This window comes from Oncorhynchus gorbuscha, linkage group LG18 (genome assembly GCF_021184085.1).
Source record: "Oncorhynchus gorbuscha isolate QuinsamMale2020 ecotype Even-year linkage group LG18, OgorEven_v1.0, whole genome shotgun sequence".
NCBI classification, from domain to species: Eukaryota; Metazoa; Chordata; class Actinopteri; order Salmoniformes; family Salmonidae; genus Oncorhynchus; species Oncorhynchus gorbuscha.
This window is the reverse complement of record NC_060190.1, coordinates 58,898,370-58,911,077: the sequence shown is the minus strand read 5'-3', so window position 1 is coordinate 58,911,077 and position 12,708 is coordinate 58,898,370. Positions and strand designations below refer to the sequence as shown.

Below are 12,708 nucleotides of genomic sequence, written 5' to 3'. Positions count from 1 at the left end.
CAAATAATCCTCGAGAGCCTTACGTTCGGGAGCCGACAGAGAGTATAGTCTACCTCGAGGAGGAGTAGGGAAGGAGATCAATACTACAATCATACGACCGGTGAGGAGGAAGGGAGTTGGCTCGGGACCGACTGAAGACCGTGCGCAGATCATGATATTCCTCCGGCACTCCTGTCAAATCGCCAGGTTCCTCCTGAGAAGTAGGGACAGAAGAAACGGGAGGGATGGCAGACATTAAACACTTCACATGACAAGAAACGTTCCAGGATAGGATAGAATTACTAGACCAATTAATAGAAGGATTATGACATACTAGCCAGGGATGACCCAAAACAACAGGTGTAAACGGTGAACGGAAAATCAAAAAAGAAATAGTCTCACTGTGGTTACCAGATACTGTGAGGGTTAAAGGTAGTGTCTCAAATCTGATACTGGGAAGATGACTACCATCTAAGGCGAACATGGGCGTAGGCTTCTCTAACTCTCTGAAAGGAATGTCATGTTTCCGAACCCATGCTTCGTCCATGAAACAACCCTCAGCCCCAGAGTCTATCAAGGCACTACATGTAACCCGAACCGGTCCAGCGTAGATGGACCGACAAAGTAGTACAGGATTTTGATGGAGAGACTTGAGTAGTTGCGCTCACCTGTAGCCCTCCGCTTACAGATGAGCTCTGGCTTTTACTGGACATGAATTAACAAAATGTCCAGCAACTCCGCAATAGAGGCACAGGCGGTTGGTGATCCTCCGTTCCCTCTCCTTAGTCGAGATGCGAATCCCTCCCAGCTGCATGGGCTCAGTCTCAAAGCCAGAGGAGGGAGATGGTTGCGATGCGGAGCAGGGAAACACCGTTGCGAGCTCTCTTCCACGAGCCCGGTGACGAAGATCTACCCGTTTCTATGCGGATGGCGAGAGCAATCAAAGAGTCCACATCTGAAGGAACCTCCCGGGAGAGAATTCATCCTTAACCACTGCGTGGAGTCCCTCCAGAAAACGAGCGAGCAGCGCCGGCTCGTTCCACTCACTAGAGGCAGCAAGAGTGCGAAACTCAATAGAATAATCCGTTATGGACCGTTCACCTTGGCATAAGGAAGCCAGGGCCCTAGAAGCCTCCCCACCAAAAACTGAACAGTCAAAAACCCGAATCATCTCCTCTTTAAAGTTCTGGAACTTGTTAGAGCAATCAGCCCTTGCCTCCCAGATAGCTGTGCCCCATTCTCGAGCCCGGCCAGTAAGGAGTGAAATGACGTAAGCAACCCGAGCTCTCTCTCTAGAGTATGTGTTGGGTTGGAGAGAGAACACAATCTCACACTGCGTGAGAAAGGAGCGGCACTCAGTGGGCTGCCCGGAGTAGCAAGGTGGGTTATTAACCCTAGGCTCTGGAGGCTCGGCAGGCCAGGAAGTAACAGGTGGCACGAGACGTAGACTCTGGAACTGTCCAGAGAGGTCGGAAACCTGAGCGGCCAGGTTCTCCACGGCATGGCGAGCAGCAGACAATTCCTGCTGTGTCTGCCGAGCATGGCTCCTTGGATCTCGACGGCAGTGTAACGAGCGTCTGAAGTCGCTGGGTCCATTCCTTGGTCGGTTCCTTCTGTCATGCAGGTGAAAGAGGACCCAAAAGCGACTTAACAGAAACAGAGTTTATTCAAGTCCAAACAGAAAACGACAAATCCTGAATCCTTAACAGGAAATGTCCAAACAGGGAATAACAGAAATCCTCTAGTCTGTAGAGGGGAATAACAGGAGAAGCGGCCACAGACTGCAGGTCGCTTCGGGTAGGCGCAGGCCGTAGTTGACAGAGACACCTGCTCACACGCAGCATCTGATGAAGGCAAAAAAACACGACAGGACAGGGCGATACACAATCACAGCACGGTGAATTCTAAACAAGGAACCGACAGGACAGGAACGGAACACAAAGGAATAAATAGGGACTCCAATCAGGGGAAAGGATCGGGAACAGGTGTGGGAAGACTAAATGATGATTAGGGGAATAGGAACAGCTGGGAGCAGGAACGGAACGATAGAGAGAAGAGAGAGCGAGAGAGTGAGAGAGGGAGGGGGAGAGAGAGGGATAGAAAGAGGGAAAGAACCTAATAAGACCAGCAGAGGGAAACGAATAGAATGGGGAGCACAGGGACAAGACATGATAATAAATGACAAACATGACACATCCAGAACCCCTTCTTGGTCACATGTGTGGCAAAGTTGTCAGAAGAAGCAAAACAGATCTTCAGATGGGTAGATGTTGCATCACTACAAATGGAGTTGATTGAGCTGCAAGAAAATGTGTCTTTGAAGGAGCAGGCTGGTGATTGTAACCCTGTCACTTTCTGGGGAAAGATGGTGCCTGCAGCTGATGTCCCTGTTCTCAAGAAACTGGCACTACACATCCTGACCATGTTTGGCTCCACATACAGCTGGGAATCAGCCTTCTCCACAATTAACTTTATTACAAACAAATACTGCACCAGGCTCACCAATGAACACCTGCTCCAGTGTCTCAGAGTTGCTCTCACACTTTTGTGCCAAAGTCCAAAGCATTGGCAGGAGACAGAAAGTGTAATTTCTCTCATTAATGCAGGGCAAGACCCAGAGCGGCTTATACATGAACATTGCATGGCCCACAGTGACCTTCTGTGCATTCAGATGATTATTTTTGTTGAATTATCCTTTGTTCTCTTAAAATAAATACATTCGTTTTTATTCAAGGCCCAATGGTTCACAGTGCACTTTTTGCATAGACAATTATGCAACCACTTTTGTTTTTCAGCAATGTTGTAATTCATTCAAATTCTTATTCTAATTTCATGTATTTAATGTACATTTTATATAACCACATGTTTCCAAAGTCGTAGACGACTATGTTTGTTACTACACTGTACCACAGCGCCGATAAAGGACAATATCCAACCAGACCTTTGCCACCTCGGGAATTTGTGTCACTGGACCTTTTCAAGTAGTAGTTGAGTACTTCTGCTCTAAACACACATAAAAACACACTAATTCACAATATAAATATGCATCTACCCTAAAACGAAGGATCATTTTTATTATTTTGTGTGAAATGTATATAAAACCTAGTTCCTGCTTCCTCTAGTAACATTGTAAATCTTGAAAAAGGGTTGATGACTGTTTTGGTTGAAGTTTTACCGGTGTATTTTATTGACTGCTCTTAACAACACGTGCGTAACTTGGCCACTCATAGGCCATTCAGTTTGGATGGATGATGCCATGAGGATATGATGAGATCTTGTCTCTTAGGACCAAATCCAAACTTTTGTCCACTTTACCTGTGTTAAAAAAATGCATTAGTTATTCATTGAGGGAGACAGGTTGCCGATTATGACTTCTGTTATCGAATGAGACCTTTACGTCCGTTTATAGCCAGTCATTCTAAAACCACAGCTTAGATGAAACTCCGTCTCCATCCGCATCCGTACAGTAGCTTCCACATTTCTCACCATCCACGTTATTTACATTTACATTTAAGTCATTTAGCAGACGCTCTTATTGAATCTGTAAAAAGTGTGTTAGAGATTGTGTAAGGTTGTGGTAAAGTATGAGTGGTAGCCAGACTGGCTGTGTTGTGTTCTGTTCTCCGCTGGCTGGTCTTGTATCCAGCTGGAGCCCACTCTGTCACTGTCAGCACCCAAAAATATCCTCTGATGGAAGACAGGTGCTATGTCAAGGCCTGCTGTGTGTGTGTGCATGCGTATTCATGCGTATGTGTGTGTCTGTGCATGTGTTATGTCTATTTCAAGTCAAGGTTTGTGTTTAAGTCATTGCACACACAGGCCCCCTAACATGTATGGTAGGGAACTGAAAGAGGGAAAAAATAAAATTCCTACCCCACCTCTTCCTGTTTCTCTCTCTCAGATCCTCTATGACAGTCCCAAGGCGAGGCGGGAGGTTGAGCTACACTGGCGGGTGTCGGGGGGGCCATACATCGTTCGCATTCTCAGTCTGTATGAGAACATGCATCATGGGAAGAAGTGCCTGCTCATCATCATGGAATGGTAGGATCCTGCACTGTCAGTTCTTTTACCCAGAATCCTCTGCTCTGTGGGAATACAAGTTGTTGTTCTGTCCTCAGCCACTAGCCATAAACTATTGACATAGTGCCAATCCCTCATAGCTTCTCTTTGACACCATTAGGCTTGATGGAAAGCTCACTCACTTGGCCTTGGTGTGTCTATGCAGGCCAAGTATGTGGCAGGCCTGTGCCATGGCTGGGGCTCCACCTGTGCCTCACAAAAAAATTGAAACCCGACTCACCTTGATATACTGTAGTATTCTCTCATCCTCTGGTCAATAAACCAGTCAAGTGCCAAGGAAATAAAGAACATATGGTATGTGGACGTTTAAACATGACATAAGCAACATAAACCTTGTGTTTAGATGCTGACAATTATTTCCCTTGAGGTGCATTTTCAGAGACATGGAAGTATAGTGCACTGACCAGTCGTAGACGGTTCAGAGCTGAGTTAAGGGTGTGTTCTCTGTAAAGTAATGTATCTTTGTGGTCAGCTCTTTCCTGTCTCAGAGAGGGTCAGAGGAGAGCACCAGCTCAGCTAGCGTAATGAAGGAGAATTGTCAGTAACTGAGTTGGACATAGATGTTGGATTTGGACTTGGATCTTTCTCTTACTCACTTCCTCCATACTCACTCTTTCTATCTCTCACATATACACACACACACACACTCAAAAGATCATACAGTGAGTGTACAAACATTAGGAACACCTGCACTTCCCACAACAGACTGACCAGGTGAATCCATGTGAAAGCTATGATCCATTATTGATGTCCCTTGTTAAATCCACTTCAATCAGTGTAGATGAAGGTGAGGAGACAAGTTAAATAAGGATGTTTAATCCTTGACACAATTGAGACATGGATTGTGTATGTGTGCCATTCAAAGGGTGAATGGGAAAGAAAAAATATTTAAGTGCTTTTGGTTGTAGGTGCCAGGCGCACTGGTTTGATTGTGCCAAGAACTGCAACGCTGCTGGGCTTTTCACGCTCAACAGTTTCCCGTGTGTATCAAGAATGGTCCATCACCCAAATTACATCCAGTCAACTTGACACAACAGTGGGAAGCACTGGAGTCAACACGGGCCTGTATCCCTTTGTAACGCTTTTGACACCTTGTGGAGTCCCTGCCCCGACATATTGAGGCTGTTCTGAGGGCAAAAGGGAGTGCAACTGAATACTAGTATGGTCTTCCTAGTGTTTTGTACACTCAGTGTGTCAACAATGCTTTCCACATAACAGAGAGTGATTCACAGTGTTTTTCTAAAGACAGAGATCTTGACGGAGGATAGAGGAGTTACAGTGTATATGGAATTTTGAATGTCAGTGTGTGTTTGTGTATAATGACAAAATGGGAAGACAGAGGGGGAGATGAAGTGCATTGCATACTGTTCTGTTCCCAGTCAAACCTTGTCCCACTAACATTGAGCTCATCAAGACTGTTTCTAAATGGTTCCCCTTTTCAATGTAATATTTTAGGGCCTTTTATTGACGTAGCAGAGATTATCTTGTATAAACATTTATAATGTGGGAGAGTGATAAGCAGTGTTGATTTTAGAACTCCATGACAGCATCTCAATATTATCTCAAAGTGTGTGTTTCTCTGGTTCCAGTATGCAAGGTGGAGAACTGTTCAGCCGGATCCAGGCCAGAGGGGACCAGGCTTTCACTGAGAGAGGTGAAGGGGCTCAGAAGGGAGGGAGCCAGGGAAGGAGGACTGGGCTACATGTTTCTGGGAATGGATGTACTACAGTGCCTTCCAAAAGTATTCATGCCCCTTGGCGTTTTTTCCCATTTTGTTGCATTACAACCTGTAATATAAATAGGTTTTTATTTGGATTTCATATAATGGACATACACAAAATAGTCCAAATTGGTGAAGTGAAATTTAAAAAATTACTTGTTTCAAAACATAAAAAACAGGAAAGTGGTGCGTACATATGTATTCACCCCCTTTGCTATGAAGCCCCTAAATAAGATCTGGTGCAACCAATTACCTTCAGAAGTCACATAATTAGTTAAATAAAGTCCACCTGTGTGTAATCAAGTGTCACATGATCTGTCACATGATCTCAGTATATATGCACCTGTTCTGAAAGGCCCCAGAGTCTGCAACACCATTAAGCAAACAGCACCATGAAGACCAGGGAGCTCTCCAAACAGGTCAGGGACAAAGTTGTGGAGAAGTACAGATCAGGGTTGGGTTATAAAAAATATCAGAAACTTTGAACATCCCACGGAGCACCATTAAATCCATTATTAAAAAATGGAAAGAATATGACACCACAACAAATCTGCCAAGAGAGGGCCGCCCACCAAAACTCATGGACCAGGCAAGGAGGCCATTAATCAGAGAGGCAACAAAGAGACCAAAGATAAACCTGAAGGAGCTGCAAAGCTCCACAGTGGAGATTGGAGTATCTGTCCATAGGACTACTTTAAACCGTACACTCCACAGAGCTGGGATTTACAGAAGAGTGGCCAGAAAAAGCCATTGTTTAAAAGAAAAAAAAATAAGCAAACACATTGTGGGAGACTCCCCAAACATGTGGAAGAAAGTACTCTGGTCAGATGAGACTAAAATTGAGCTTTTTGGCCATCAAGGAAATGCTATGTATGGCGTAAACCCAACACCTCTGATCACCCCGAGAACAACATCCCCACAGTGAAACATGGTGGGGTAACATCATGCTGTGGGGATGTTATTCATCGGCAGAGACTTAGAAATTGGTCAGAATGGAAGGAATGATGGATGATGCTAAATACAGGGAAATTCTTGAGGGAAACCTGTTTCAGTCTTCCAGAGATTTGAGACTGGGACAGAGGTTCACCTTCCAGCAGGACAATGCCCCTAAGCATACTGCTAAAGCAACACTTGAGTGGTTTAAGGGGAAACATTTAAATGTCTTGGAATAGCCTTGTCAAAGCCCAGACCTCAACCAATTGAGTTTCTTCAGAGGAACCTATCCAACTTGAAGGAGCTTTGTTGAAGAATGGGCAAAAATCCCAGTGGCTAGATGTGCCAAGCCTACATAACTCAAGATACAGCTGTAATTGCTGCAAAGGTGAAAAGTATTGACTTTGGGGGGTGAATAGTTATGCACGTTCAAGTTTTCTGTTTTTTTTTTGTTGTCTTATTTCTTGTTTGTTTCTTCAAAGTGGTAGGAATGTTGTGTACATCAAATGATACAATCCCCCCAAAAATCTATTTTAATTCCAGGTTGTAAAGCAACAAAATAAGAAAAATGCCAAGGGGATGAATACTTTTGCAAGCTACTGTATATACTGTATGTGTGACCCCTTTTTCTTCAGGCAGCTTTGTTGTGAAATTGAAGTCAGAATAATAGCCAAATACATTTAAATTCAGTTTTTCACAATTTTAAGGATGTGAAATGTCAGAATAATAGTAGAGAGAATGATTTATTTCAGCTTTTATTTCTTTCATCACATTCCCAGTGGGTCAGAAGTTTACATACACTCAAATAGTATTTGGTAGCATTCCCTTTAAATTGTTTAACTTGGGTCAAACATTTCAGGTAGCCTTCCACAAGCTTCCCACAATAAGTTGGGTGAATTTTGGCCCATTCCTCATGACAGAGCTGGTGTAACTGAGTCAGGTTTGTAGACCTCCTTGCTCGCACACGCTTTTTCAGTTCTGCCCACAAATGTTCTATAGGATTGAGGTCAGGTGTTTGTGATGGCCACTCCAATACCTTGACTTTGTTGTCCTTAAGCCATTCTGCCTCAGCTTTGGAAGTGTTTTTGGGGTCATTGTCCATTTGGAAGACCCATTTGCGACCAAGCTTTGACTTCCTGACTGATGTCTTGAGATGTTGCTTCAATATATCCACATAATTTTCTTTCCTCATGATGCCATCTATTTTGTGAAGTGCACCAGTCCCTCCTGCAGCAAAGAACCCCCACAGCATGATGCTGCCCCCCCCCCCCCCCGTGCTTCACGGTTGGGAGGGTGTTCTTCGATTTGCAAGCTTCCCCCTTTTTCCTCCAAACATAACAATGGTCATTATGACCAAACAGTTATACATTTGTTTCATCAGACCAGAGGACATTTCTCCAAAAAGTACGAACTTTGTCCCCATGTGCAGTTGCAAACCGTAGTCTGGCTTTTTTATGGCTGTTTTTCAGCAGTGGCTTCTTCCTTGCTGAGTGGCCTTTCAGGTTATGTCGATATAGGACTTGTTTTACTGTGGATATAGATACTTTTGTAACTGTTTCCTCCAGCATCTTCACAAGGTGTTTTGCTGTTGTTCTGGGATTGATTTGCACTTCTCGCACCAAAGTATGTTCATCTCTAGGAGACAGAACGCGTCTCCTTCCTGAGCGGTATGACGGCTGCGTGGTCCCACGGTGTTTATACTTGTTTATACTTGTTCTTGGCTGATTTATTTTGATTTTCCCAAGAGGCACTGAATTTGAAGGTAGGCCTTGAAATACAACCACAGGTACACCTCCAATTGACTCAAATGGTGTCAATTAGCATTCCAAAAGCTTGTAAAGCCATGACATCACTTTCTGGAATTTTCCAAGCTATTTAAAGGCACAGACAACTTAGTGTATGTCAACTTCTGATCCACTGGATTTGTGGTACAGTGAATTATAAGTGAAATAATCTGTCTGTAAACAATTGTTGGAAAACTTTCAAAACTTTGAAATAACACATATTGAATCATGTAGTAACCAAAAAGTAAATCAAAATATATTTTATATTTGAGATTCTTTAAATAGCCACCCTTTGCCTTGATGACAGCTTTGCACACTCTTGGCATTCTCTCAACCAGCTTCATGAGGTAGTCACCTGGAATTCATTTCAATCAACACGTGTGTCTTCTTAAGCAGCGTAAAAGAGGGGTGACTGGGGTGGCTGGGGTCTTTGACAGTTTTTAGGGCCTTCCTCTGACACCGCCTGGTGTAGAGGTCCTGGATGGCAGGAAGCTTAGCCCCAGTGAAGTACTGGGCTATACGCACTACCCTATATAGTGCCTTGCGGTCAGAGGCCGAGCAATTGCCGTACCAGGCAGTGACGCAACCAGGCTCGCAAATGACGCAAATGCTCTCAATGTTGCAGCTGTAGAACCTTTTGAGGATCTCAGGACCCATGCCAAATCTTTTTAGTTTCCTGAGGGGGAATAGGCTTTGTCGTGCCCTCTTCATGACTGTCTTGGTGTGTTTGAACCATTCTAGTTTGTTGTTGATGTGGACACCACTCCTTAATCTTGGTTATGTTGAGGGATAGGTTGTTATTGTGGCACCACCCGGGCCAGGTCTCTGACCTCCTCCCTATAGGCTGTCTTGTTGAGTAGGTGTTCTACAACTTTTGACCGGTAGTGTATATGATACACCCACACAATGGCAACACAATGACTCTTTTCCTCCGCGTTAGTAGAATTTATTAAATCTAAAGATATTTGTCAAAAATGGATTAGAATGTAAAAAGGTACAAATGTAAGGACATAGAAATTACCACAAAGGACACAATGAACTACCAGATGACCACAGACTAATACTGGACCTATAAAACCCTGATACTAATTTTAAACAGGAATAATATTAAAACCTCAAAATGAGAAAAGGATTCAAATAATAAAAAAACTACAGTATTGCAATTGTACATCCGTATATCAAATATGAATCAAACCCTGTAGACAAGTAAAGCCGGGGGAAACGTACAGTAGCTAACTACTTTCCCAACCTTGAACCCTAGAAAGCTGAAGCTAGTTTGTGTTATGCAGGTGAGTGAGGACCCAAAAACGATATAACAGAAACAGAGTCTTTTAATGTCCAAACAGGGAAAACATAAATCCTCAATCATTACAGGGGAAGTCCAAACAGGGAAAACACAAATCCTCTAGTTTAACAGGAGAGTCCCCCTACTAGTTGTTGAGGAGAGTTGCAGGGCTAGCGGCAACAGACTGCAGGTCCCTTCGGGTAGGCGCGGGCCGTAGCGGATAGAGACACCTGCTCACACGCAGTATCTGAAGACGAGGCAGAATACAACAGGACGGAACAAAGGCAACGCAAACAAGAATCCGACAAGGACAGAAGCAGAAACAGAGAGAGAAATAGAGACTTAATCAGAGGGCAAAATAGGGGACAGGTGTGAAAGAGTAAACGAGGTCGTTAGGAGAATGAGGAACAGCTGGAAGCAGGAACGGAACGATAGAGAGAGAGAGGGATAAAGAGAGAGAAAGAAACCTAATACGACCAGCAGGGGGAAACGAAGAGAAGAGAAAGCACAGGGACAAGACATGACAATACAATACATGACAGTTTGAAACTGGTACCTGTATATATACTGTACCTAATAGCCAGCAAAGTTAAAACACTTGAGAGCTCTAAGCTAGAGTTTTACAAACAATAAAAAACTTGGGACGCCCCGAAAATAATATTAAAAAGTTTGGTCCTTGTCCTTGGACACGGAGGCGTTAAAACACAAATGTTACCATCCCAATAACTATATATATATATATTGGCATTTCCACTCACCACCAAATAAGATGATGAGAGGAAACCCAGTGACCAGCATTGGAAGAAGTAAGATTAATTTTGGCCGACATTCTGCTAAATTTGTCATCGATTAAACACTTGATCTGAATAAAGTTTTCTGTTCCAAAAACTAGAATCTGTCACGAAAAGAGTGGACTAAGTTTTGTAGACTTTACCCTTTGCCAGGGTTTCAAAAAATTGTGGTAAGGATTGCAAAAGCAAATTGAGTTACTGCGCAAGTGCACTTCACAGAGTAGGCGTTCCCTAACGGAAATGTACAAATACATGCTAGAACGGGCCAATAGGATCTTACTAGCTGGTGCTTGGCTCTGCCCACCTCCTTGCTTGTTTTGCCAACTATGATTTTCTCCCACTGGAAATGACAGGCTGTGGTCTATCTTGGGTTAGTTATAAAAATCTTTGCTGTATTGACTAGCTTGGCTATCCAGCAGTTCGTTTGTCTGTCCCTCGAGCATGATGGCGAATCAGATGATCTACTACATTTTAAGAGAATAGCGAGTGAAAAGTAGCTGGCTACACTCATATTGTTCCAGACTATTAAACTAAATGTTAATTGAACAATAAACGTTGGTGTCTCAACACTCTTAGCAAACTCTGTCATTGTTTCCCAAGATCACCTCAGCCTAATCTGCGTGTACCCGGCCAATATATTTGGCGCCTGTGCCACACCGTACGTGGACGCAGACAGTTCTGTACGTGGGCACAGGCAGGTCCAAAGTACGGAGATGAGCATGGCACACATAATAAACTGAACACAGTCTTTACAGGGGCTTACACACTGTTTAATGTTACATACAGTGTTGTCCTGAGACTGTGTCTCTCTGCTCTCCTCTTCTAGAGGGCTCAGAGATCATGCGGGATATTGGCACGGCCATCGAGTTCCTCCACAACATGAACATCGCTCACAGAGACATCAAGGTGAGCAATGTCACTCACACACAGATCAAGATAAGAGCAACAGATAGTGACAAACAGAGTTGGCATGCATTTATTAATACTATGTATAAACAGTGACATGTTTAATGATGGATACATTTCACTTCCTCTCCCTTAGCCTGAGAACCTGCTGTACACCCATCAGGAGCTCAATGGTACTCTCAAACTGACAGACTTTGGCTTCGCTAAGGAGACCACTCACAACCTCCTGCAGACCCCCTGCTACACCCCTTACTACGTGGGTAAGTTACTATACTACTGTAGGAATAGGAATATGTGTGAAAATCAGATTTATTACACTATATTATGCATACTTTGGACTTAAGTGGTTTCCATCATGTAATTGTATTTTCCGTCTGGCTGTCTCTATTTGTGTGTGTTTCCATGTTGATAAGCCCCTGAGGTTTTGGGCCCGGAGAAATATGACAAGTCGTGTGACATGTGGTCTCTGGGTGTCATCATGTACATCCTGTGAGTACTGCGTGCGTGTGTGTGTGTGTGTGCGCGAGCGCGCGTGTGGTTGGTTGGTTTGTTCTTCATCCTGGTGGGGACCTAAAATCCCCACACGAATAGTAAAACAAGGAAAATTCTCCCTCGTGGGGACATTTCCCACGTCCACATGAGGACAAAGGCTATTTTAAGCTTAGGGGTTAGGGTTACAATTAGGGGTAAGGATTTAGGTTTAGGTTTAACGTTTGGGTAAGGGTAGGGTTAGGTCCCCACGATGATAGAAGAGCATAACTTGTGTGTTAGATTTCCTGTGTCTGCATATTTTATTTTTGTATTTTATTTTTACCTTTATTTAACCAGGCAAGTCAGTTAAGAACAGATTCTTATTTTCAATGACGGCCTGGGAACAGTGGGTTAACTGCCTGTTCAGGGGCAGAACGACAGATTTGTACCTTGTCAGCTCGGGGTTTTGAACTCGCAACCTTCCGGTTACTAGTCCAACGCTCTAACCACTAGGCTACGCTGCCGCTCCGGCAGATCTTGCATGTATACAGTACATACAGTGGGGAGAACAAATATTTGATACACTGCCGATTTTGCAGTTTTTCCTACTTACAAAGCATGTAGAGGTCTGTAATTTTTATCATAGGTACACTTCAACTGTGAGAGACGGAATCTAAAACCAAAATCCAGATAATCACATTGTATGATTTTTAAATAATTCATTTGCATTTTATTGCATGACATAAGTATTTGATACAT

At 43.6% G+C, this 12,708-nt stretch overlaps 1 protein-coding gene across 1 annotated transcript in view; it reads left to right on the top strand.

The window, feature by feature from the left end:
- LOC124003589 (MAP kinase-activated protein kinase 3-like) overlaps positions 1 to 12,708 on the top strand; it is a 77,562-nt gene that overhangs the window by 21,012 nt on the left and 43,842 nt on the right. Inside the window, exons 2-6 of the mRNA XM_046311958.1 lie at positions 3,881 to 4,020; positions 5,649 to 5,713; positions 11,399 to 11,478; positions 11,615 to 11,738; positions 11,892 to 11,967. Of these exons, the coding sequence (XP_046167914.1) occupies positions 3,881 to 4,020; positions 5,649 to 5,713; positions 11,399 to 11,478; positions 11,615 to 11,738; positions 11,892 to 11,967 (485 nt within the window). The remainder of the gene's footprint in view (positions 1 to 3,880; positions 4,021 to 5,648; positions 5,714 to 11,398; positions 11,479 to 11,614; positions 11,739 to 11,891; positions 11,968 to 12,708) is intronic.